A 27509-nucleotide genomic window follows, 5' to 3' on the forward strand; every position below is an offset into this window, starting at 1 on the left:
AAGTGTTATTAACTTGGTGTTGTTTTATTTCAATGTTTTATCAATACGATTTGATTGATTTAAATTGACTGTAATCATGTTAAAATTACCGTATGAATAAAAAATGTCTAAGAAATCTTAGTTATAATTCCATTTGGAACATCATAAAATGCAAAACATAAAAGTCAAGAGTAATGCAGAACACCAATACAATTTATATTTGCGAATAAACATGTAGGTAAATTTCGATAATGGCAGTAATAAAACGGGTTCTCCGAAACAGAAGTCAAATTGTACTTCGCGACGACTCGGAAACGGGAATAAAAATTCATTTTTTTTATTAATTCAACTAATTCCAAGGAAGGAAATAATTGTTTTAACTATATTATCTGACAAATTGAATTGCAATTGCAATGCCCGTTATCTGACCTAATGCGGTACAAAAAATATTTTTATAAATAATAAAAATGTATAAGATATCTTTAGATGATGATGTAATATGAGCAAAATGAAAACGTCTCCTCAAGTAAAGTGTGTTACAGTAACATTGTAGAAGTTACGAGCCTGGCTCGCGACGCAACTCAACTGTGAGATATTGCCTTTTTTATGACCCACTCTACTATACTTACTGGGACAGAATAGATCACATGATGCGATAAAATATTGCCCTCTGTGCCACCAAATCGAATTAACCCGTCCACTTGCATGCAAAGGCGCGCCGACGCGAGAATAGAAATTGCGATATTGGTTTAGGATAGGTACCCAACTATACGAATTTTCCCTCTCTGTTACAAATCAAATCGAATAAACATCCGTCGATATACTTTGAATGTAGTGAGATATAAAAGTTTTTGATCTATAATTTTTTTATATGACTTTACATGTTAATATAGAATAATTTCGTTTTAATTCCAAGCACTTGTTTTAAAAAGAAATTGGAGTAAAGAAACTATTTATCATTTTCTAATATATAATATTGAAAGCTACTCAATATAAAATATTCATATAATAGCTGACAAGACAATTTTTATATTTCTTAGGTACGGTAGTGTTACATATATTCAAGAAATTGGAATCCTTAAAGCAAAGGCATACAACGTAACCATATAATTCCTATAATCGTGCAACAATTTATATGTATATTAATTGTTGCACGATTATAGGACTGTAAGTAGGAACTTGTAATTAATTTGTACGTGATTAACGGGCATAAGGCGGGCTTACAGAAGATTACGTGATGAGAATTATTGTTGTACGGGTGCTAACGGGGGTGAGACAAACTTCTCAAAAGGGGGTCGGTCCGCAGGCTAAGATCCAAGGCACAAGCAAGACTGGCTCGAACTGCTGTCCTCCCTCTAAGATTCTCGCGGACGCCGCCGCCAATTAGGGACGCAATCGCTCACGCGGCTGGAACTTGGCCCCCACACCACCCGGTCCGCCCAAGGCACTCTTTGTTTCATGACGTCGTCTTATTTCCCCCATCATTCCGCCACTTGTTACCAAATGAAAACGATTTTACTTTGGTGTTACTACGAAACAAGTGTAATCATATTTACAAAATTTAGTTATTTTAGTAAACAACTTAAAACGATAATTTTGTGTTTAATTTAAAATATTTAAAAGCTATTAAGATTAAAAAAAGAACGATTTATAGTTGTAAGCATTCAAAACATTTTTTCGCATTTTAAATATTATTAATTAAATTATATTTAATAAAAAAATATATGACCATCAAAGGAAAACTCTTTTATGAGTTAAGTATACTATTTTATATATCTCAGAGCAGAGGCCTTTTAATATCTTATTCTATGATTTAAAAATATTACTATTTTTATATTTTTTGCTTAAAAATTGTTTTCAATAGTTTTTAATAGTTTCTCAAGATTCTAACCTTATGAATGTTTGCAAGTATATCCATTATTTTTTATAGAACGAACTTTAATTCTTGAATCGATTACATAGACCATAAAAGTTAGTCCTTAAATAATTTCTATATTTTCTTTATTATAAGTAAACCTAGCGCAGGTCTTTGTGCAGGTCGTTTGTGTGGGTTTCAGACAATTATTAAAGCAATATTTATGCTATGTATTACAATGTTATCGGACTTTGGAAGTAAAATAAACTTGAATACATTAATAGTTATATGAATACGTCAATAGCAGAGTTAAATGTTGTATTATAAATAAATATATATTGATTAAAAGGTTTGTAGACTCGGAGTTTGTTAATATCACAGAGCTATTAGCAAATTGCATGGAATATGTAAATTTAGCATTTATTATCTCTGGTATTGGAATTAGCTATAGTTCGAATTGTGTGTGTATTAGTCGTGCAAGGGATGTAATGTCTTAGATTCCTTGGTTTGCCTGCGCCGATAGTCTCAGAAGTAATTTTAATTTCTTACAGTCAGTTTTTTTAAGTGACCACTAACCATTACATGGTTTATCTGCTTTATCAATGATAAAATACACATAGCTGACGACTGAATATTTGAATTATGTGATTTTTATAAAACTAGACTCTAATTATAATCTTAACAAATATTATGTAATCTGAATAAATATTAACATATATTTCCGTATAATCCCTACAGCGTATGATGTGATGAAAAAATATTTTAATTTTCTTTTGAATCGAAATGCTTCTTAATCCGGTCATATGTAATATGTGAATATTGAAAAACCTTGTGTAATACTGGTATACATAAAGCATATAAAATAACAAATGTATATTAACGAGAATTTATAAAGTTACCTTTTATTGTTTTTATTCTCTTACTTTTGTATATAATGGCCGTAATCAAGCCAGCATAACATTTAATGGATAAAATAAAAAATATTCAAAAGTGCTTTTAAGAGTCTACCTAATATTTTGATTTATTGAATTCTATTGTAACTAAATAATTGACATTACAGATATAAATTTTATATAAATATAAAAACCGGATAGAAAAAGATAAAAAATGGCTTTTAGAAGGAGGTATTTCATGCCTCATTGCAAATTCGATTCGATGCAAATAAGCCTTCGTAACCTGAATATTTATATCTATTTAGTCCCCATACTACTGGCCCTCATGGTGTTTGTGGTTTCACGGAGTAGGTACATATATTTTGTTGTTACTGTCAGTTTTGTTTATGATCGAACATATACTAGTATATATGTAACAAACCCTGATAGCTTTTCATTCATCCGATTAAGTGGTTACTTAAATAAAAAATGTTTTTATTTTGTTACATGTCAAATAAGTTTTGTAAAATTAAACATATAAAACCTTAACAAAAGTTCAAATCATTTGAAGGCTAAGAAATCGTGATGCTAATTTATTTTTGTATTTAGGTACGGGTGGGTTAATCAAATTTTTTTTTTCAAGTAGATATCGTCTGAGAGATTGTAGGATAAGTAATCAGAAGAATCAAAAGCTGGTCGTTCAGAAACTACAAGGAGACGAACGCGGTCTACGGCATCGGTAGTGAAGGTATAAAAAATATTTAAATTTACATTCCTAAGATAAAAATATTATAATAATGTTACAGCTCAGTGATTTAAAAATACCATCGTGTTTTTTTGTGAATACCGATTTGAATTTTTTTATTACGTATTTAATTAATATTAAAATTAATTTATTAAATTTAATTAAATTATCATAGTAGTTAAGATTGTAAACATTTTTGCATTTCCATTATAACTGAAAGAAAAATAATACAACTATGACTATCCTTCCACGATTTTATGTAAAAAAAAACAACTTTTGTGCTGCATGTGCGCCCTAGAGTCTGTTTGTTTAGCTGATAAAATGACTACTAAAGCAAGTAACATAGAATTATTTATTAAAAAAAATCTTATTTTTATGTAATAAAGTTCGGTATTCTTTTTAAGACCGTCTGACGGAAAAAATAAACCAGTAATGTTAACGTTACTTACGTTGTAAATTCATAGCCGGCGGGAATATGTGGTGATTCCTCATAGCAGCATCCTGAGGGCGCGCACACTGTGGCGGCGGCGGTTGGTAACGCATGCCTTGGTAGCGGTAGGCAGCTTGCGACATCTGTCCACATGACGCCAACTCGCCCCATGACAGTTCTCCACCGCCGGAACCCAGGCAACCGCTGTCGAACCCACCACCGGCACCGCTCAGATACCCGTACTCCATTGCTGCACCTATTTTTTTAACGCACTTTCTAACATCGGCTCCGAAACCTAAGAAACGAAAAATGTTCAGCTCCCGCCAAAAGTGGCGCGCCGCGCGGGGCGCGTTCTTTGCGTGTCGGAGGTCGCGAGAGCTCACAGCCACATAATTGGATGAGCCGTGAGTATATCGAATTATGCCGATTACAGATGGTATCGGATCACAAGGATAGTTTTTACCGACACGGAGGACCGCGCGCTCGCCCCACTTGAAATCGAATGATAAGCCTAATTCAATAAGGGCGAGCCTCGAGGACGGGGCGGGGCCGCACCCCCAGGAGGGCCAATGGGCGAGCCCGGCGGTCGGGTATACCGCCCCATTGGTCCCCGCACCCTCGTCCCCTCCGCGCTACGCTCGAGGGTGCATGTCACGACACTTGTCTACTTTTCTTTTCGCCGACAGTTTCTTTGTCATTGAGGAAAATAAAAAAGTTGTAATTAACGGTCCAGGTAGGTACTAATGAATGGCTGTTGGTATATTTAATCGGGGACCCTATTGCACTCCAACTTTGTCGTAAGCGTTATACCTACAAGTAAATAACATTATGGATCTATTCTAAAAGTTTAGATGGATCTGGTACAAGGAAAAGGTTTCGTATCGCAAGTGATTGATCGTTGTCTTAGGGTGGCCGTTATAAGCTATTTGTGAAACGCTTTTCAGCTACGGATGGCGGACGAGTTACCTAATTGATATGGAAATTTTGAAAACTATTAATTATAAAATAAAAGTTTTAATTATATCAAGAAACGTTATATTAATTAATTATATTGTGTTTTATGTTTTATTTTCTTACTTTTGAGTAGGTACTATTTAAATGACACCAACTTTGTTCTTAATGACAATGTAATATTACGCTGTTAATATTAAAAATGAAAAATTATATTTAATAAATTATTTTTAACTTTATAAGTTTTTTGAAATATTATTAATGTATACTTGGTGGCAGGACTTTTTGCAAGTCTGTAAAGCTAGAAATATTCTACTACCAATCAGCAATAGGTACATAGCAGGTAATGTTGTGTTCCGGTTTGAAGGGTGTATAGTTGGTATAAGTTAGTGTAACTACAGGCAGTGACGCAATGGTAATATGGAAAATGATTAATATTTCTTAAAGTATGACAAAAAAATAAGTAGGTAAGTCTAGATGTTTGTAACATCGTTGTACTTAAAAGGATAGACGGAATTAAATTAATAAATTATGTTAATAATATCTTGAAGTAGATCATGAAAACGTCTCACAATGTAACATAAGTTTAAAAAAAAAAAGTGAACTCATGATATTGTGATTCGCTAGTCATAGCGTCACTATTTACCTTATTTTGTTAGTCATACCAGAATATGGTAAATAAGATATTATATTATTATATACAGAGCGATTAGCAAAATATTGGCAAACAAAAAAATAGCAACAAGATCATAAAATGCAATTCATTTTTATGTAAATAGTCTTTACCAGCATAATATTCCCTGCGTAGTCGTACGCTGCGGGTGGCGAACAAGTTGCATAAGGCACATCACTACAGGGTACGTGAGAAAATGACGCGTATAATATTCGCGACGCAACGCTCGCGCCACGTCGTCCCGCGGGACTAGCGACGCATCCCGCCACTTTATTTATTATTCATCGTAATTGCAACACAGTTACTCCCTTTTTTATTTTTCCGTTTGATGTATTAGATAATGCATGTAGTTTTTTTGTTGTTGATGATTCTAACTTTTTAGTAGATATACCTATTACATAAAACAACGACTGATATGAATTTTTTGTTTAGGATAATTGAAGGACTTACTTAAAATGCAGTTATTAAGGTTTCGAATAATTACATAATTAGTAAGAGAGGTAGAAATATACAGCTTTTAATGTATGTTGACTTTGACCGATAACTCTTTGAAAAATCTTAGAAATGTTAGTTTAATAGCTATCCATCCCCGCTTCAAAAGGGTAGAATAAGAGTCTATATAAAAGTTTTATATCGTCTAACATATTATAAGTCTATTGGCTTAAGCGGCGCAAGCGCGGCGTTTGCTTTTTTTCTGACATAATAATTCAGCCAATTTATACAAAAGCGTAATGAATTATACACTTAAACCTTCCTTGTGAATCACTCCGTCCGCGAAAACCGCATGAAAATCAATCCAATAGTTTTGTAGAATATACCGTTCAGACAGAAGTGACAACTAAGTGACTTGGTTTTATAATAAGTATGTAGTTATTAACAATCCACATTTGCTTCCAATCGGAAACGCAGGATTATGCAAAACACTTCGTTACAGATATGTCACGTAATTACAGTTTAAAAATATCATCAATATTAGTCATCAACATTAACCATTGAGTTTTTTGCTTTAGAAACAATATTTAGTTTTTTTCGATAAAAATTATTATTCTACTATTAAGGACGTCTGGAGCTTATTCTACCACGCTTTTGCAATGTAGTTAAATAGATACTAGCTAGCCGTCCCGGTTTCACATGTATACAATAAGGTTTATATACAACTTTTAGATTGAAGAACTAATATAAAAATCATTGCCTTTTCCGTCTAGGAAAGTTGAAATTCTCGGCTTTTTTCTACTATAATACTAATACATAAATAAATATATTATACATGTTAAGCTTCTTCTTGAATCAATCAGTCTCTTGATTGATGAAAATCGTATTAAAATCAATTGCATAACCTAAAAGAAGTGTACTGACGGCGGGAAATGACTGTATTTTATAAAATGTGTTATATACTCGTATGTGCCAGGGTCTTCTCCGTTGCAGGCGTGTTTTCACAAAATATTTTCCCTTGCGGCCATCACTTTAAGGATCTTTTGATCTTGTTATTACAATGCATAATTAAATGATTTATAATGTCTTTTTTAACTCTATATTCTTATTAAATTGGTGTACATACTATGAAAAATAATATATCAGCATCAGCGTCAGTTAAACATCAACTCATTGATTGGGTTGGATGATAAGAACGGAATATTCAGTAACAAGGTTGAACCTGCACATTGGGAATAGGAATAGTTTGTAAACATTTCTCACAGGAACAGCATTCTTTTAAATATAATTTCTTAAAGTTACTCCGTCCTTGAGCTCAAGTAGTTTAGTGTAGTTAGTAAAATCATTTATCCGAAACCAAATCGATACAAGCAATTTAAACAATAATCTTTACTTTACGTTTATTTACTTACTGAAGCTACTGACTATTCAAAAATGCTTTGAATACAATCAAATATATATGATACTTGTGTATATGCATTGCTTAATTTTATTAAAACAAGTTTTGTTTTTTTAATAACAAAATCTTTAAATACGATGAAGTCGATCGTGCAATAAACAAAAAATCTATTTAAAATAACGAACGACACTCACATCCATTGACATCGTATTTACTCGGCATAAGGAAAGGAAAACAAGTTTTGTGTAATATATGTGATCACTTAGCGACCTGTAATCAAACAACTGCTGCGTAGTTTTTCGCTTCCCATAAAACCTTTTTTTCTTTTCGTTGCTATAGATTTACTTTTATTATGTTAATATTAGACAAAAAAATATTACTTATATTTTAGTTATTATGTTACTTAATCTTTTCTAGAGAATATTGAAAAAGAAACGCATATTTTTATAATATCGCTTATGTAAGGTCAAACGTTCTAAAATATTTCATTTATCCTTCCTTAAATTTTACTAAAATATTGAGTGTATAAAAACAGTGTAACTTAACATTTCAGATTAGGTATATAAGAATAAGTTAAATGTTTAGTATCCCGCCTCCTATGTTGAGGCGATTTTTTTTATACTTAGGTGTTTTATGATTTCTATATATAATAACTACTCTTATTATGACGGCGTATGACCTTTTTCTGGAATATAAATGAGTTAATTATATATTTCTGTAACCTTAAAATTAGGTTGCTTTTCAACAATTTTGGAACTTGGCTACGCGTACATCAAAATCAACTTCGCTTTTTAAAATATATTCGCAACACCACATAGACTCATAGTTAACAAAGCCGATTTTTTCAGGTGAATAAACAAGACAACATTAGGTGGAGTGGAGGAACAAATTAGGTGATTAAATTTATGTTAACTTTTTTTAAAAAAGAATATGATGCGTCCTTGTCAAAGAAATCAAAAGGCGGTGTCGTGATCTTATATAATTACCAAATATAATACAAATGAAATGAATAAAGATTCTTTCGTTAATCTTAATAAAGATAATAGAATGTAAGAATAGCACTTCTTTTGATAATAAAAATCAAAAGCAAAACAAAGAAGTTGTAATCGTCAGTCTAAAGCAGCGCGTTGCAACTAATCCGATAATGCGCGGTTATGGGCGAATGCGTGCGTCTCCTAATTCAATTTGGGCCCCCGAGGCCACATGCCGGGTGGCCTCATACATCGCTGTTTTTAATTAACATATAACTAAACTACGCGTCATAGAACACTTACTATGAATCTTAGCCTTCATTATGATTGACATAAGGTTTTTGTTTAACTTTTACTTATTTATCACATCCAAATTATGGTGAATTCGTTTTACCAATACTTACATATATACGAATAATTTATAATCCGTAAATATATTTGTACATAAAAATTTAGAATAAATTACACTTAAATATAACTGATAAATATTGAATGACTTAGAAACAAAAAATATTAAATTTTGACGATACACCTAAAACCTTTTATTTTCCAACAGTTTAACAGTTATCCAAGAGTATTAGGCCAGTCATTTATAATACCTATATAACAATTGATAGTTATTTTAATAGGCTGATATTATACATTAGTATTTTACGAATATTTTCCAATCCGAAAAAATTAAAGGCTTATTAAAGAATTTCGTTTCGTAGACTTCTTCTCTAATCTTTATGTTAAGCATTTAAAAATAATTTATTTTAGGCTCAGTAGTTCCAGAAAGAAGAGAAAAAGCTTATTTTTATTTACATTTTCTTTAATATCGAATGAAAGAGTCATTTGATGGACCACATTAAACACTAAAAATACGTTATATTGTTTTAATTTCCGTATTTGTACCCCTAATCGACCTTATAAATTAGAATCAATTAACAATGGTAAGCTGTTTTTGTTACGTATATATGAAGAAAACAGACTATGACATAGATAGGGACGTGTCTATGAGGAAAACGTGTACGTTCGAAACACGAAAGTGGACCTATAAGGTTTTCCGTGGCCTGAATGAAAAATAAAAATAAGTTGTTTTTTATACTTATCTGTAAGTTAAAAAGTATATATTTTTTAAAAGTGTAACATAAGCTCCATTGTGTGGCGACGGCCTTATTTATATATATCACGTAACAGTAACGTTGTAGTGATAGTAACGAAGTAGGAGGTTTCGTTATGAAAACGAAAGTACCAATATAATAAAATCACAGGTACAAACTTAGGGGTAATAGTTTTAGATTCCAAAGTTGGCAACGCATTATGGTCTAAGAATTGTTTGATTATAATAAACTAACTGCGCATATGTGAACATTTACTGTTTATCAATCTGTGAATCTCGTATTTACGCAATAAACTCATAATTTACCACTCGGAATTTAAAACGTTTTTCACCAATAGACGTAGTGATGAATATGTCATTTCAATTGGCTGTAATATGATGATGATTGTTGAAGTTGACGGTACAAATTATGCCAACCAATAGAAATGTATATTATGATATAAATGTTATGTAGATACTTATTATACCAATGTCCACAAAAGCTTAATAATAGAAATAAAAAATAAAATTTAGCATAGTTTACGTTATTGAATATTTTACTTAAACATGTATACGTATACTTGTACGTAATATTGTTACTTACTATAATCCGTAGAATAGAGGCGTTAGAGTTTTCAGTACGACGTCCAGGGGTGACATGGCACCTGAGCCGCTGATTGATGACCTACCAATCGCCATGATTACCGGCTACAATACCTACCCGTACATTTTTCAGCAACGCTTTTACTTGACATACTAAAATTATGCAAAGTAATCAACACCTCATTTTTAATATATATAAATAAGCGGACGGCCAAATGGACCACTTGATTATAAGTCATCACCGTCCATAGATATTGGCCCTATAAGTCCTTAATATTTACTAACAAAGCCTTAGATCGTCAATACGCCACAAACCTTAAAAACTAAGATGTTATATCCCTTGTATCTGTAGTTACTGGACATGAACACAACAATACTATTCATTGCTGTGTGGCGGTAGAGTATATGGCAAGTAAATGGTACCTACCTAGACACGCATCCACAAAGCCCTACCACCAACAAACTATTCAATAATCTGTTATTAGAAAAGCTAATTTCAATTAACTGGAATAAGTTTCTTATTTAACAGTAACATTCGACATTTTGCGTTGTTTATTTGTACGATAAATACGTTATAGTATTTTGCTCGAAGCCAAAAGGGGTATGACAATACACCTGCGTCACTGATTAATGAGTGAGGCATTATCGTTATTGCAAACCACAACTCAACTAGAAAACCTCAATGTACTTGTATAAATTCTACGTCTAAATATTGTATATCAATGAAGTTATCGTTTACCTTATATCTCAAAAATGATTTACCTGATCAGACTTTTTTACTACTGTTTCAAAATACAACAAGTAAAATATTAAATATTCTAGATTAATGTAAATATTAAACTTTTATTTTACAGTCGACAAAATTAGTGGAAGCTTCTTAGGCGGATTCGATTTAAGATCAAGATTGCCACATAAACTCAGATAGGGATATATAGAATAATAAAATGTCTTCATTACTTGTATGGAAATTAGGGAACAAAACTTTATATAAAATATATAGTTTTTTAATGAATAACTTTTTTACACCAACATTACTAATATGTAATAATACTCAAACGAATTGTATATCATGAGACCACTATTGATTCTCAGTTCATTAGCACAACAGACCGCTCTATTTGCAATGTGCAGCTCCGATAGCTCTTTAGTTAACCTTAGATCAGTGAAGGGGAAGAATCCTCTAGATGGAGGACGAGCAGGTCCTGCCGCTTGTCAAAGTGGCCGCTGTCGGGTTGTTTGAACAACTAATGAACGGCTCTCCCGAGACGGTGTGTTTGCCTCGACGCCCCGAGCTCTCCTCGCCTGGCTTTTTCGTACGCCTGGCTTTGCGGAATCCCCAATACCTCCCTCCCAAACCTCCGAGTGTTTGCTCCCTCGGTGTCGTATCGGACTTTCAAGTGCAAATGCGAAAATTGTAGACAAACCGACATGACCGACGCGAGAAATATTAACTTGATTTTTTACTTATATTAAGTATTATACGTTGGAAACGTCTGATGTTTCGTTTGTACATGTGAAAAGCGTTATATAAATGTTAGTATCCAAACATAAAAGTATGTTTGAAAACAAGTAAAAAACAATAATACAGAAGAAAAATAATTAATTGAATATTTGGAATGGGTTAATTTACTAATAATCTAAGAAAATAATTTCATTATAATTACCGGGCTGTATCCCGAACTTTCAATAAATAATATTATTTAATGAAACTCCTAAACAAATATGATCAATACAAACACAAAAACAAAGTCAACAACACACCTTACTTATAATAATAAATGCTAAACCATGCAGCTATTTTTAATGAGATAGTACTGTTGTATTGGCAACAGCCCGTAAATGTCCTACAGCTAGACAAAAGCCTTATTGGGGCTCTTTCACCACGCTACTGCACTGCGGATCGAATCGTACATTTAGCTGAATTTCATCTGTCAGATACATCATGCGTGGTTTTATGTCGATTTTTTCCTTCACCGCCGACTAGATAAATTATGGACATAAATTTGGCACGCGATTACTCAGTAGTGCCAGACGTAATCCAATGATCGACGTTTTACATGGGCCACGGCTCATAGATAATTATTACTAGTAACTGAAATTCGGTTGAATTTATTTTTAGAAAAAAAATTAATTGTATAAATTTGAATCTGCTTAGTATGTCGTTCCGAATCTACTACTCCAAAGATCCAATTCGGTAGTTGAAATGAATTTTAAAACATGCCGGAGTGATTTTAAAAACCTACTGGAACAATAATTTATTTTATATTATCGGATAAATCCTACTGAAATAAATTATAGAAGATTTCTCACTGTAGCTTAAACTTTATCTAAAACATTATTTACTTACAAAATTTTCATTAACCATTAATCATTTTCACATAACGTACGGTTTTCCTTGAGACATAAAACATCCTTATTTTATTTAATAATTTATATTACTTCCATCGAAGAAAAAAAAGTCTGAGGTAAAATCACTAAATCAAAATATATAAAATAGCTAAACACCCGGTAAATCTTCAATTATGAGCAATGTGGGACTTGAATTCAAAGAGTCAAAAATACATGGAACTGTTTTAACTACTGACATCTATCGAGGAATGTATTTAGGAGGAATTATTTTATTCATATGTGCTGCCATCTACTCGTATATATATGGGCGCTCGGCTGTGCTGCCATCTGGTTTCAATGTATGTAACAAATAAAAACAAAACTATATCCATGGGCGTTCGCCGTGCTGTCATCTGTTGTCAATATAAGTAACAAATCGAATAAAACATTTAATCTGTAAAGCGACATCTATCAGCTAATTTGGGACTTAATAATACAGGAAATATTATTATCTACTCTTAGCAATAAAGTAAGTAAAATGTAGAATAATAAATTGTAATTCATATTTTAGAATCAATCTTAGATAATACTAAGTTATATTTCTTATTTTGGAATGTAGAATGTATCAAACAAGTCATTAACATTTGTTTTGTACCTATGGCGTTATGCCTATGATTTCCGGACAGATTTATTATAATAAATAAGGAATTAAATAAATTAAGATTTAATAGAAGTTTTGGTTATGGCAATTATTAACTAATACTGTTTAAATAATTTAAAAATATAAATACGATTTATTTTGGTCAAGAAATGTGTAAATTTGATTTGTCCTGTATATTTTTAATATAGATAGTGATAAATAATTAAGCTAATTACAATATATTTCGATTTTTAATTAAGATCAAAAATAATATTATATTATTTTTTTATTATTATAAGCAATTAATTGTTATTATGTTTGTAACAAAATAAATATGGTCTTGTTGTTGATATAAAAAGGATGTCGTAGTTAGTTGTAGAAAAGTAAGTTCAGGCGGGCATTCCTCGGACAATTGTAGAACTATTCCGACCATTAAATTTATTAATGCAAAAAGTGTTTTTCTGCAACATGAATCCCGGGGAGAATTCTGGCGAATCGCCGACATATACCAGCTATATATATTTATTTGTTGTTAAACATACTAAGGACATCTATTGGAAGACAAAATATAAATAGTTTTATTTAGAAAAACGAGATGGCGCTGGTATAGTTAAACCATGTGTAAAATAAAAGTAAATTAATAAATAGTTGGTTTTGGATGACCGAAGCTTATAAAATCGAAATAAAAAATGCGTATAGGTACAAGCGTAATATTTCATATATTTAAATTTAAAAATTGATCTATCTCGGATTCTTTCTCCAAAATTACCCTATATAAAAAAACTCAATCGCGACGTAGCATATTTCTAATGAAAGACGAATTATTTTTATATATTTAAGTTCCAATTAATCCAAACTATGAACTCCTACTTCACTAATACTTAAGACATGCATGCTTTAAAGACTTTTTACGTTGAAATTTAAAAAGCACTACTGGTTTAGAGAATACATAAGTGTTTAACATTATAATCTCAACTGTTAGCATATCTCACAAATAAATTTTACAATAGGTCTGTCTAAATTTATGAAACTATAAAAATCTGAGCTAATTTCGCTAAAAATTATAAAATCGAAAGCATTTGACTAAGCACTTGAAACAATCTTTTGAGTTCTATGTTGAATATCAGTGGAAAAGTAGCTGATGTATGTAATATTGTATATTTCTATGCCATAAGTGTCATATCATTGTTTGTTTCCCTAAAATAAAAAAATTAATTTAAAAAAATGTTTTAAATAACTTTTAAAACAATGTTTCGAAGAGTCTAGCACTTTTCGATTTTTTTAAATTAATTATTTAGTGTGAAAATCGAAAATGGAGAGATAATAGAATTGTTTCTTGAGTTCTGTCTCAGTTAATATTTCCAAGTGACAAGTAGCTTCTATCTCTACAAAGTTCCAAGGTATTCTGGTTACTGGTACTTTTTAATTTTATTTTATTAATTATTTAAGTGTTAAAAATATCGAAATTGGTGAGATGCTCGCACATTTTTTAGTTCTGCCTCAGTTAATTAAGTTATAGTTCCATTGATTGTAATATTAGAGATATTGATACAGTGTCAAATGCCATTACCAATTTCAGATAAAGTGCCAAATATTTATAACAATATCTAGTTTATTAGTCACATTGTTAACAAAGTCATATGCATTTAGAGCAGATTTTAAATTTTCTTAAAACGTATTGGTTTGCAAAGAGTAAATTCCAAAAAATCTACAAGTTGTTTTTTTTATTATTTTTTCTACAAATATAGATAAATTTGGTAATACATATATAGATATCGGTCGATAGTTAGACGGACAATTTTTATCTCTATTTTTATAAAAATCGGGTTAAACATAATATAATTAATACTTAGATGGGACGGGAAAATGAAACAGTTTCTGAAACGCTGATCAAAGCCTACTCAATAATGAGCGCTCATTACGATTATTGCGTCTAGAATGCCATCGACAAGTAACCATAGAAATAAAATTAAAATTAGCTGATTTGATCGGATCACCATTTCAGAAACTGAAGTTGTTGAATACAAATAAAATATTTGATTCTTTTTGGGTAATTTTTTATTTCATAAATTTTAAAACCAAAACTGTACACATTGACCTACAATAGACTATCTTAGTTAGCAACTAACGCAGATTTAGCAAAAACAACAATATGTGTCCATGTGGGAATGTTTCACGATATTGTAAAACACTTTTCATTGTATTTCAGACAATTTATTACATTGTATACGTAAACATTATTTTTATATTCATCGAATAAATTCTTCTTTATTAGTCTCACAATAAATTAATAAGAAATAATGTTTAAAAGGGCTCAAAAACGAATGAAGTTTCAATTTAATTATAAATAGAAAAACTTAAAAGCAGGACCATTAATTTTTCTAATTACCTTAATCAGCTCCGCGTAACGCTGGACGCGCCTCGATACTTCGGTTTACAAAATAAATCTCCCTTAGTATAAACGTGACCTAAATAATTATTAAATACGATATAATATAAATTACGCTGGAAGGCCACTTGTCCTACACTATCTCTCTTGATCTATGAATGTGAGTATTTTATAAAGTAATTAAAAAATAATAATCATAAGTTTATTTCTAAGAGAGAATGTAAGTCAAATAAGTCTTCAACATTACTCTAATTAAACGCTTATTTATTATATCTAAATCTAAATATAAAGTTTGGTCGAAAACAGGAATGTGTAAAACATGTGACTAGAATTTACTAAACTTAACATCGACCTAAATAAAAAATTACATACTTTAACATTTTCACTCGAAACCAGCTAAAATTAAAACTAAAACCTATGCTTGCTATACACGCATTTCATTTAGAATTTGTTAAATAATTGAGATCCTTACATTTTATCAATCAAGATACAAATATTGTCGAAATAACTTCTATTCAAATCTGGAAAGTTCATGAAATAAAACATTAATAACTAACTATACAATGTGCCCAAATCAAAAATTTTTCCTGTTAATTTGTCAAACGCAAACAATCGACAATAGAATTATTATTAATATCATTAAATTATAATTCAAAATTTATCCGAATTAGACTTCGTAAAAACATATTTTGCTTCTACCAAATTTATTTAGGAATTGACAGATAAAACTGAAAATAAATAGTAATTTTTCGTTTTTTTTTCTTCTATTTTTGTCGATAGTTTGCGCTGAACTGATACAAACTTCATCGAATGTAATTTATTCATAATCAGGCAAATCTTAGAACAATAGTAACAAACAGTCTTAAAATATAATTTTTGGAATCGACGGAGATCAACATAGAGCAAGACTACCGAGAGCTTGCAGACTGTCAAACTGTTAGCTGTTTACCTTATAAATAACGCAAATCTATTACAACGAAGTATTTTACATAAATAGTAATTTGAGATCAAGGGCAATTCTTCTAATCTATCTTCCAAGTTCGCATTGAAGAAATCCAATATAAATAACGATTTTTTATAAACCAGAAACTTGTACACCCAGGTGCGCGACGAAAAAAATATCGTAACAATCAAATCCATTCAACGCGATTCATAACAATTTCATCAATAGAGATGAGATCAATTGACTTCATATTTGTGTAGGATATGTCTATGTAAACATAGACGAGGATAACAAATTTATATAAGTAACATTTGTTACTCAAAAACGAATGTCTTGGACGTCTGTTGGGGTGTCTGGTAGCTGAGTTTGATCGGACGCTGTTTGCTTCAAAGGTTGAATGTGTCTCGTTCTGGGCTCTTGTGGTTGTGTTTCTCTAGCGAGCACTCGTTCAACGTGTCTGGCGACCAATTCGGCGGCAGCAGCAGGCGTCCGTGTCAGAGTGCATAGATCGTTTATGGTCATGCGCACACGCAAGCCCCGCGCCGCTGCCGTTATACACGCCACAGCGATCAACGATGGCGGTACCAACAGGAACTCCGTTTCTGTTAACAAACAAATATTAAGGTCATTAAACTTACATGAATATTTTACATTAACATTTATAGTTTAATAAAATATTAAACATATAAAAGGTTAAAATAATTTATCCAGATGTTTATTCAATTATTTACTGGATTAATAAAAATTTTTAAATGGGAAGAATTTAATTTTAAACTTGACAGATGATAGCCATTGTAGCAAAAAAAAATCTGTATAGGTTCGAATAGTGTCTCCGGCCGTACTGTACTGTTAACCGGACGACAATATTCAATGTTAATGCTTTTAAAATTTTAGTATTTACCGCATACACGAGATGATTGTTACATTAAAAAACACTGGAAATAATGGTTTTCTGTTACTTTGACCTAATAAACCTAATAAAACTTACAATCCCTACTAGAAAAGTACTTAAAAAATATTTACATTATGAGATAAGAAGCTATCACTTTAATTATATTTCAATTCAATAATTCACCACGTCTATGCATAATAAATTTATCAAGAAATTTTTGTAATATAAATAAATTAGTTTTGAATAGTTTTTGATAAGCTTGTTTTATAGCATTACGATGCGGATACAAAGAGGCACGGAGGCAGGTAGCGCGCATCTGTTGCAAGATAATTACCGACGGCGGACAGGTGGCTGGGCACCTTGCATCTTATTGGCCTTGTGTTAATCTTTTATTTTATCGACCTTCTGAAGTTAAAACAGTACTACTTATTTTGAATTCCTTACGTGTAAATCGTCAATAATTTACCGAAATAAATATAGAAAATTAAACCGAAATATTTAAAATGTGAGAAAGGACAACCGACGGCCTAAGGGGTCCACATAAAAAAAACCATCACGTTACATTTTGCACAATACGAATGCTATTGTTGTTTGAGAATAAGGAAGGAAAATCGAACAGCTGCCAGATTTGTGCATGCCGTCCCCGTCTGCATCTTTGTGTGTTGCGTACCTCGTCACAATAGGCTAAGAATAATGGTAATTTACATCTTAAGTTCACTAGCCAAGGACGCAGCTGCAATTTCGCCACGAACCAGGAGGGTTTCGTGATTTAACACTTATATTCAAGATCGAATCATCTAATCGATCTCTGATCATTTTAATTTTTGCCTTATATGAAGTATAACATGAGTATGTTAAGTCAAAACAATTACTTAAATGAATGTAATGATCCCTAAAGATGATCGTCTTAAACATTGATTCGATATCACGTTTTCTCATATAATCTGCAAATAATGCGAATATTAACGGTGAAGATGAGGTGATGAACCGTAAAACTTTGAAACTTTCAACTAAGTCGCGTTGGGTGTAGAGTAGAGGGACCCAAGACGGCAGATGTATTAACACCTGGCACGACCCTTCCGTTTGCTGCCTCTGAGTAGGTACGATTGGGTCACTGCCCGCCTACATGTTTCTTAGTAGCAAGCCCTTATAAGTTCCTTTACGCTAACATACTACAGACACCTCATTACTTAAAGAAAAAAACTGTTATGAAACGTTAAGGTCAGAGCTTGCGAGTAACGCATTAAGGCAATAAAATAAGGAACTTTCGTAATTATAATAATATGAGCATTTTATATCATAACAGTGAACTTTCGGTGGATTTTTTAATTACTTGTTTAATTAATTGAATTCTTACGTTTTAAAGTTATATTGATTTCAACTATAATAACATGATAAAATAAATCACAACATCTGTGAAATATATATAAAATTATATGAGGTAAAAGTTTGTTGTGGGCTTTATCGAGCAGTTAGCTGATTAACGAATCAAAAACGAACGACAGATATCAGACGATCTCGCGCGGGCACCGGACCGAAGCGATCCGTTGTGCGACAGGTTGCCCGCCAGTTGGAGTCAACATCTGCTGACACACGAGCCAAAGGGCCACGCACGCCTAAGACTACACCCCCGTCTTACCGTCTTACCCTACTACTTCTAATTATCCTGGAACACGTAATGAGCGTTACACCAACAGACTTTAAGAACCGTTAAGTTCCGTTTGTCGAACCTGTCTTGACTACACCCTTTATGAGAATCCTTACCTATACAAATAGAGGCAAAAGTGCAAGGGTTGCAAATAGTTAATGTCATTATCTAATTGTGTGAAACTAGTCGTAATATAATATCAAATCGTCCTAATGTCTCATTTTAAAATATATTAATTTTTGGGGTCATTAAAGGGGTCGGGTCGTAGAATCAGTTATTCTACTTTAATTCACGGTAGCTGCGCCTTCCTCCACGTGGACTTCAGTTATAAAAAAATTGATTTTACTAACCTTTTCATGACTTTATATATTCTAAAGATGCTAGATACAACGTAGTACTATAATAACCATACAGAGATTCTTTAAAATTCATCTTATGATTTCCGCATGATGTGGTCACAACACACATACTATGATTTAAATCATTGTAAATTTAGTCTCTATAGTGATAATCATAGAGGCTAAATCTATAATATTGGTATATTGTAGATTTATTATAAATTGTGTATCGAATATTAGAATAATTTTATTGATCATAAACATCTACCATAAACACTTGTATGAATAAACAATGTAAGTCATCGGATCTCGTATATCTTGCGATAACGCTGAATAAAATGCTTCAAACAATTTTTTTCAAAGAAGAATTATACATATTTAAAAAGTTTACTTTTGATAGGCAAATAAGAAATAGTTGTTAGTAAGAACTTATGTCAGAAGATTGAGTAAAACGTATCCCATCAAAAACATAAATGTAAAAATGAGAACCAAGTCCAATATTATGATATATACCTTGGTTGTTGACTTCAACGACAAAAGAAGTGAGATCTAAATGGGTACCAAGTTCAATGGTCCTTCCTGAAATTTATTTATAACTACATAAAATATAATTTCTTCTTATAACTTAGGATAATATATTGTAGCCTAAGGTCTGTCTTGGCTAGTTCTCATATACGAAATGTACCGAAATACCTATTATTATTATTTTTTAAAGTATAATAATTTTGCACCATTGATGTGCGCTAAATGCCAGTTAATAACGTAATAAATACTAAAGTCTACTATACTCATAAGTACTAAAACGGAAATATTTGGAAATTATGGGTGGTAATTAATTCAACTCGTTATATATTCACGTGAAGACCTTAAAATCCACATTAAGACCGGCTGTCACAAGTTTTGATTGCTGGTTCTTAGATCTTTTTTTTTTACAGTTAATACAGGAACTAAGTATATAAGTGTTCCTAATAGACCCAATAAAATGAAAAATTATAATAAAATGATAAAAATTTACCAGTTTCAGATTTTTTCCATTGTATTGGCCTAATTATCTACCTGCATGCCAAATTTGAACTTTCTAGGTCACCTGGAAGTAGGTTATAGCTTTGATCTAAAGGTCAGTCAGTGATAAAAATGACGATTTTTAGACGTTAATATCTAAATAACCGTTTGAGATGCGTTTATGAAATTTGGAACACATATCTCGCGAGTCTCAATATATGAGCCAAATTTGACACATTTATATTAAATAGTTTTTGAGTTATGAGGAGGTCAAAAGTGGCTCCAAATGGTTCGTGTAATATTACATACGGTGCTGCTCGCCAGTTCTGTTACTTGAACTTGGCTGAAACGCTACCGCGTATCTAGATCGTACAACCAAGTATCGTGTTAGATAGCTAAGGGTCGGGACGCCAGGTGCGTACTGAGACGGTCTTTGTCGGGGACCCTTTGTTAAATGCCGGGACAGGCCTTAGTGCTTGGGTAACGACAATGGCCGCGGGACGTCTTCGCGTATTGTCGCCGACTCAGCTGGCGCGGTCGCTCCCCTCACGACAAATCGAATCATAAGTCACCGCGACCGTGACACGGTTACTTGAGTTACTACAATAATAACACAGTTTGATTGCTATCTTCGAAAATGTGAAACATAAAGATCGTCTCGTCTTACGACTGTCTTGACAATAAAAACATGCAAAGTTTAAGTATTATATCATTCAAGTTTTAATAAACCATAAAAATGTCTAGGGTTTTAATCGTAAATTAACTGTACTATATTATAACATGAAAGGAAGTTTAAGGGTCAAGAAGTGTTATTAACCTGTTAACACCTTAGGGTAATGCGCGATCAGTTACTAGCAATTATGGATACTTCCGGCATGGGACTCTATTTGCTTTGTAAACATTTACTCGAATAACAAATATCAAACATACAGAAAAAAAACTCATACATGTAATTATTAAATTAAAATATGTACAGTTTGTTAAAAGTGATGTAAATAGATATACATTTATTTGTTGGTAATGTCTTTAAAAATTTAGGTTAGTAATCAATAATCAATAATCATTATACAACTAAAAAGTTAAAATATAATTCAATAATGATTATGACCTTATAGTTTTGTAGTCAATAGCACCATATGATAAGCAAAGCAAGAGATAAAGTCATCTAAATGCCTTACTAACGAATCAAGCTTTAATAAGTAGAAAAATTATTGTACTGCCTACAGTAGATTTATAATAGAATGTATACACAGTCCCTCCAATTTTAATGTTACTTCATAATGTTTTCAAAACTGAAATACACCAATGGTAAACTAACAGCCATAAATCAATTATTATCGAGATCCGATGTTCGATATAGGGGCATACAGGGTTAAGAGTTGTATCGATGTAATATATTTTTGTAATGTATCTGAATTGTAATTTACAAACTTCATTATGAAATGATAATAAACATCCAACTTTTTACATCTACGAAGTACATATTTATGTATATTATTATATAGTTTCTTACCCCCGTTTAAACTTGTACTTGTAACGCAAGGGGTCAATGATGGTCAGTGGCAATTACCTACATACCCCCCCAACGAATAACGATAAATAAGCGGTAACTATAACATGTATGAAGCAACAAAATACAAGTTTCACGAACACGAAATACTGTGAATTTTTTTATCCTATTAAAATCAAACAATCAATAACAGTAGGGACAAAGTTAATCTTACGGCTTTTCAAATCTAATATATATAACTAAAAACAACAACGACATTTAAATGCTATGTCTGCGTATATTATCGTACATATGTAGTTGATACTCTGCTCGTTAGCTTTAACTTTTTTACTTCTTCTTGTTGTAAGTAAGTAATATTAATATTCATAAAACGTGTAACGTTCATCACTCAATATCACCAATCAGTAAGCACCTACTTTTTATTCTATTGTTTACATCTACGCACTGGTAATTACAAGCGTAGGTTAGAATAATAGACTAAACTTGCTTTAAATATAATAATCGAGTTTAAATAAAAATAAACATCTATGTTGACGTGACTTTACGAGCATGTTTATTCACTAGTAGAAGACCGTATCGAGCACATGGCGTGGTATACCATAAATCAGATTGAGTTCAGATAACGTAATGGCTATAGTAGAGTTGAACAACACAATGCGATCAGTTTTTCTTACGTTATCAACACACCAACCAATCAGACTTGGTTTCCATCTTAATTGTTCAACATTATAAAATCTTTAAAATAGAAATAGTTTAAGATGCATTTATTCAAAAGCCCTGAAGACTGAATTCTATATTTCTTACTTTTTTATTATAATGTAATGTCATCATAAAAAAAAACTTGGTTAATGTGCTTGCAGCATGTACAATTATTAAAATATAATTGCAATAATTTGTGTGCAACAATGGAAATTTTAGAAAGGGTCAGCGTGTGGGGTGGCGGCACAAGGTGTACGATATCACGGCACAAGCGGCATGTGCGTTCCGATACATCCAACCCTCCCTCAACCCCTAAATGCTTGTGACCACTCCACTGCACGCACACTAATCGTATCATATCGTCCGAAACATCGAGATCATAGATCGCGGCACAATAGTCAATTTAAGATTCAATTTCAAATTTAAAACTTCATACTTAAACATACTATAATTGAGACAACATTGTATTTATCGATCAACTAAAATTACCATAAAGTCAAGGAAGGCCAAATTCTATTCGACCCGCATATTGCTGTAACGATACATATTGGCGAACTGAAATCCTTTTACATAAATAATATAGTTATCTAAAACAATTAATTACCTGTATAACAGACGGAGATGAGTGTGAGGGCGTGCGTTCGTACGAGAGGATTGGAGCGGCCCCACGGAACTCGCGCCAAAAGAGGCTCTACGAAGTCGAAGGCTGTGGCAATTGAGAGTTGCCAATTTAGTCGTTGTAGAAGCATAACTTCCCATTGCTATAACAAAAAAAAATACACATATAATATGAACTCTGTATCTATACTAATACACGAGGATGTTTTTTTGTAACTGAAAAAACTACTAAGCCGATAAATATAAAACCTATAGCAGAAGATGTAGCACATTTCGGAGAGTTGCACTTTGCGATATCCCCGATTTAAGTTAGCCACAAGTACTATCGTATTCTTGTCTTTTTTAAATGTACATACAATATACTTGTTTACTGTTAATGCTTAAGACTATACTTACCCTAATACTATCACCGAGTTTCCATTACCCTTTAATTTTCCCAATATATTTATATTACAAAATACTTAGAAAATGTACAATTAATGAAAGATACCTTAAGGTATTCTTAACCGTCATACACGGTGGCTCTGGCGGAAACCGCAAAAAATAGCGAATCATATTACAATTGTCAAAGTAAAGGGCAAAACAGGGAACCAACGTCTAGGGATATTCACATAGTGAAGCTCAAAGGCTAAAAATAATAAGGGTGAAGTTAATTATCTAGAAAAGGCATTATATTTATGAAACCTTGCAGGGTTGCGATGTTACTCATAGTATTTTCCTACATGTGTTTATTTACTGCTGTTATTTAATTATGTGTAAGTAAATGAATTGTTATAAAAAATCATCTTTATCGTTTACCAATTAACTTGTTTACCATTACCAACCCAGTGCGTATTTAATAATATTCTATATCCAACGCTAAATGCTAAGTAATGAGCTAAAGTATGGGAACTTTCTGCCACATACCCTCCAACTTCATTATCGTACACATCGTGGAGTTATCGGGATCATCACGTGAATTAATTACAAGGAAGTATATGGTACTATACCATACGGTTCCTACTTATCAAAGAACGTGAGTACTTTCTCACGGTCACGGTTTGTGCTACCAAATGTTAGAAAAATTAACATACGTTGTAATATTTAATTCACTTATGTAGTTGTATGGGAATTCATAATAATCTATGTTTCGTATGACTTAATACATGACTTATTTATTTAAGGCGATGTCATTATTACAATGCAACATTTGGTTGGTGAGGGCGACAGTCGCGTGTGAAAGCGACAAGTCAAAAACTGACGAGCGCTAGCAAACTAATTTACCGAATCACACCTGCCTACCTGCTCACACAATATTACAATTATGAGTATATGACAATATTCGTAATGTGTGAACTTTCTAACACAATAGTGTGAGCTGGAATATAATGAATGTACTACACCAGTCATCAAATGGTACGGATGTAAGAAGAATCGCCTTATCAATGTATCATAACGTCTCGCTACCCACATTTCCGTCGGAAGTAGCGACTAATTCAATACTCCGTCACACGTTGCAGCTCTGTACTTGTAAGAAAGCGACATTATTCTTTGCCCCTAGAATATGTCTGTCGCGGAAGAAGTAATCACCGGAAACTCACAAGCAGAACTTTAAGGAAACGGGTAATATAATGTTGTCCTTTAGGGTGAAGGAGTGACATTTGACTCAGCTAATCGAGTTCATACACAACGAAATCAAAACAATGCAGCGCCTTGCGGTCGTCGCAGGATGTAAGGTGTATGGCTGCTTTGCGACGCGTTAACTTACAATTAACGTTTCATAAGATTTTGATCTTTTTACAGCGATAACTAATTTTAAAGATTTGAATAATATCCTATACGAATTATATGCACATATCATCTGAACGAATTAAATAATGTTTGTTACAATAAAGTATTAGAAACTTTAATGGTATGAAAAGCAATTTTCTAGTATTCCAGCTATGAGTATGTGATTGAACTTGAAATGAAAACTTACAATTATCATATTATATAGTTAATAAATAAACTTTATGTCTTACCCGGACTTCATGCGGGAAAACGGAATTGTCAGTGTATGCGCAGAGTAGGTCGACTGAGAGAGGATGACACTGGCGAAACTTGGAGGCAAGGAGGAGGGCAGTAACAGCCAACAGTTGCAACTGCTGCCGCGATATAGCACGCTGAGCCAATAATCTGTCCATGTAACTCACGGCCAACGGAAACACCTGCTCCTCGCATTGCTGTTCTTCACAAACCTGGTAATTGTATTTCATTGATAAGACAGAACATATAATTTTTTTAAGACTAATTGGTCACAATTTTAACAATATGCTCTAGTTACGTAATAGCTTTAAAGTTAATATTAAACTAAATGACTAAGATAAGATAAGAAAATGTTTTTGTTTTTTGATTAAATATTTTGATATAAAACTTGTAATAAATAATTCAAACGCTAATTTTATTAGTTTTCCACTTTTAATTGTTTACAATTTTTTTCAATAATGCCTATATCTACAGCCACGATAACTTAATCGTTGGAATATAAGTTGACGGTTACGAGATTGAAACCAGATGTAAAGATCTGGATGTTTTTTTTAGTGTAGATTATGCTTGTTATTTTAAGTTATATTACAAAAAGGAGTTAAGAAACAACAAGGTTTAAAATAATGTATGGTTATTTTTTATTCTAAAAAAATATTTATATATTCGTAAATTACTGAGGCAACGATTTAACAATATTAGAGATAGCAATGAGATAGATACAGAAGATGTTTTAGGTTTATTTCTAGTTCTAGTTCATTTCACAAAAAGAGAAGATGTTTTATTCGTGTCAAATTAAAACATTTTATAAATAAAACGCCAAATCGGGCATTAAAGTTGCATCTATAAATACATACATTGCATCTATACATACATAGACCGACAGGATAGCCGTTGAATACATATACAAGACATAAACTGTAAGACGTTTTTTGCAAGCCCTGTTACACTACATTATAAAGATTCCATTGCTCATTGAACTCGAACAGAGTCTTCGTAAAAAAAACTGTAATAAAAAGGTTTCCGTTCGTGTCGAGCGATTGTAAGGGCTTATACCTCACGTAATCACACGTGCATCACAACATTGTTAGATTACTGTCATTGGCCCAGACTCCAGGTATGTGGCTCGTTAACATACTACTACAATTTTGTTCTACTAAGCACCTATTAAGTATACTTAGTTAAATACGATGACTATTGACATGATCTTTCTCATGTTTACTAGCATATTAATTAATTACCATAACAAACATTAATAACTCGTTGAAGATTAAAAATTAATAATTGTTTAATTATACACATTAAACACTATTAATTTTACATAAGACTATTAAGGGCGTAATAACAAGTAAAAAGTAGGTAGTCAGCAAATGTTTCTTTAATTATATTAGATAAATTTCATACATTATTAATTTCGTAATATATATAATATTTGGATCTAGTAATACGAAACTACTAACTAATACCTGAATTTATATAAAGTTTAACGTAGTTGTCTACAGAAAGCTTTAGTTCCCTTACGCTCTCAGAAATTTAAGGTCATTCACTCTAATTTTAATCAGCTGTTGTCGGAAGTTGTAGGCGATAGTTTAAGTTTAATGAAAAGGGCGTCTAATAAATACAATAAAGATTAAGACTAAATCTTACGCATGCATGTATATTTTTATTTATAAAAAATCAAAAAGAGCTCACCTCAAGCATCCAAGTAGTAACAACTTTCCGCATAAAAGGCTGTATATCAATTTGTACATGTTGAAAATAATCTGTGTGTAATGCATGAACTCTTTCTAGCGTCAGAAGATTCAACAAAAGCCTAGGGTCTCGATCCAGGGCACGATCAGGTCCAGCGACACACATGTCCATTGTCCTTCCACTGGTGTTGCTGTTATTTCCAGAATTTTGTAAGTTTTCTCCACAAGATAAATCCATTTTAACCACTAAGAAACACTTCACACCACAATAGTTTAAAATAGCTAGTCCTAAGGCTACTTAGATCGTGGTTTAAGGTTCACAAAGTTCGCACAGTGTTTATGTTTTAACGAGTTTATTTAGCAGCGCTGTCACAGCTCACACAGCCGCTCGGCAAGCAGCCAAACAGACAAGTGTGTTCTGTCAAACTGAAGTAGCATGCCGCATGTAAAGGAACGCAATGTCCCGTGGACCCACTCTCGAAGCCCTACGTTAATCCCCTCTCCTGTTTAGGCTTGTATACACCGCGTTGAAATATGTTATGCTTTTAATGATTAGAGTAATTTTTGTCTCCTTTTAGTGTTTTTTTAACTCAATACTAAATTTGGTGCATAACTAAATCAATTATTTTAAATAAAATATCTACCAATTTATGGCTATTTTTTAATTACAAAATATTAATTAATTCTTATATAAGTACTCCACACATAAAAACTATAAAATGATATATAAACATGATATATTTCGAGAATGTGTAGACTCGAAACCTCAGTTATAGAATCTCACTGATCCCAATTGATAAAACACAGAGATTTTAATTG

At 32.1% G+C, this 27509-nt stretch overlaps 3 protein-coding genes across 3 annotated transcripts in view; 1 reads left to right on the forward strand and 2 right to left on the reverse strand.

Moving 5' to 3' along the window:
* LOC113397416 (paired mesoderm homeobox protein 2A-like) overlaps positions 1–4579 on the reverse strand; it is a 29135-nt gene extending 24556 nt beyond the window's left edge. The window contains exons 1-2 of the mRNA XM_026635741.2: positions 4550–4579; positions 3901–4372 (exon numbers count right to left, since the gene is read on the reverse strand). Of these exons, the coding sequence (XP_026491526.2) occupies positions 3901–4372; positions 4550–4579 (502 nt within the window). The remainder of the gene's footprint in view (positions 1–3900; positions 4373–4549) is intronic.
* The window catches only part of LOC113397446 (THO complex subunit 2), a 213284-nt gene that overhangs the window by 154208 nt on the left and 31567 nt on the right, over positions 1–27509 (forward strand). The window lies entirely within an intron of this gene.
* On the reverse strand, positions 15011–27125 carry LOC113397407 (G1/S-specific cyclin-D2-like). Its single transcript, XM_026635726.2, has 4 exons — positions 26692–27125; positions 24999–25214; positions 22985–23141; positions 15011–16893 (listed from the first exon to the last, which is right to left on the reverse strand). The coding sequence occupies exons 1-4, from the start codon at positions 26926–26928 to the stop codon at positions 16610–16612; spliced, it is 894 nt and encodes a 297-aa protein (XP_026491511.2). The 5' UTR covers positions 26929–27125; the 3' UTR covers positions 15011–16609.

This window comes from Vanessa tameamea, chromosome 3 (assembly GCF_037043105.1).
Source record: "Vanessa tameamea isolate UH-Manoa-2023 chromosome 3, ilVanTame1 primary haplotype, whole genome shotgun sequence".
Lineage (NCBI taxonomy): Eukaryota > Metazoa > Arthropoda > Insecta > Lepidoptera > Nymphalidae > Vanessa > Vanessa tameamea.

Coding starts and splice junctions, on each gene's coding strand:
- LOC113397407 (XM_026635726.2), bottom strand. CDS start 26,928: ATGGATTTATCTTGTGGAGAAAACTTACAAAATTCTGGAAATAACAGC. Junction 25,215..26,691: donor TTACTACTTGGATGCTTGAG/GTGAGCTCTTTT, acceptor TACAATTACCAG/GTTTGTGAAGAACAGCAATG. Junction 16,894..22,984: donor CATCTCCGTCTGTTATACAG/GTAATTAATTGT, acceptor GTTTGTTAACAG/AAACGGAGTTCCTGTTGGTA.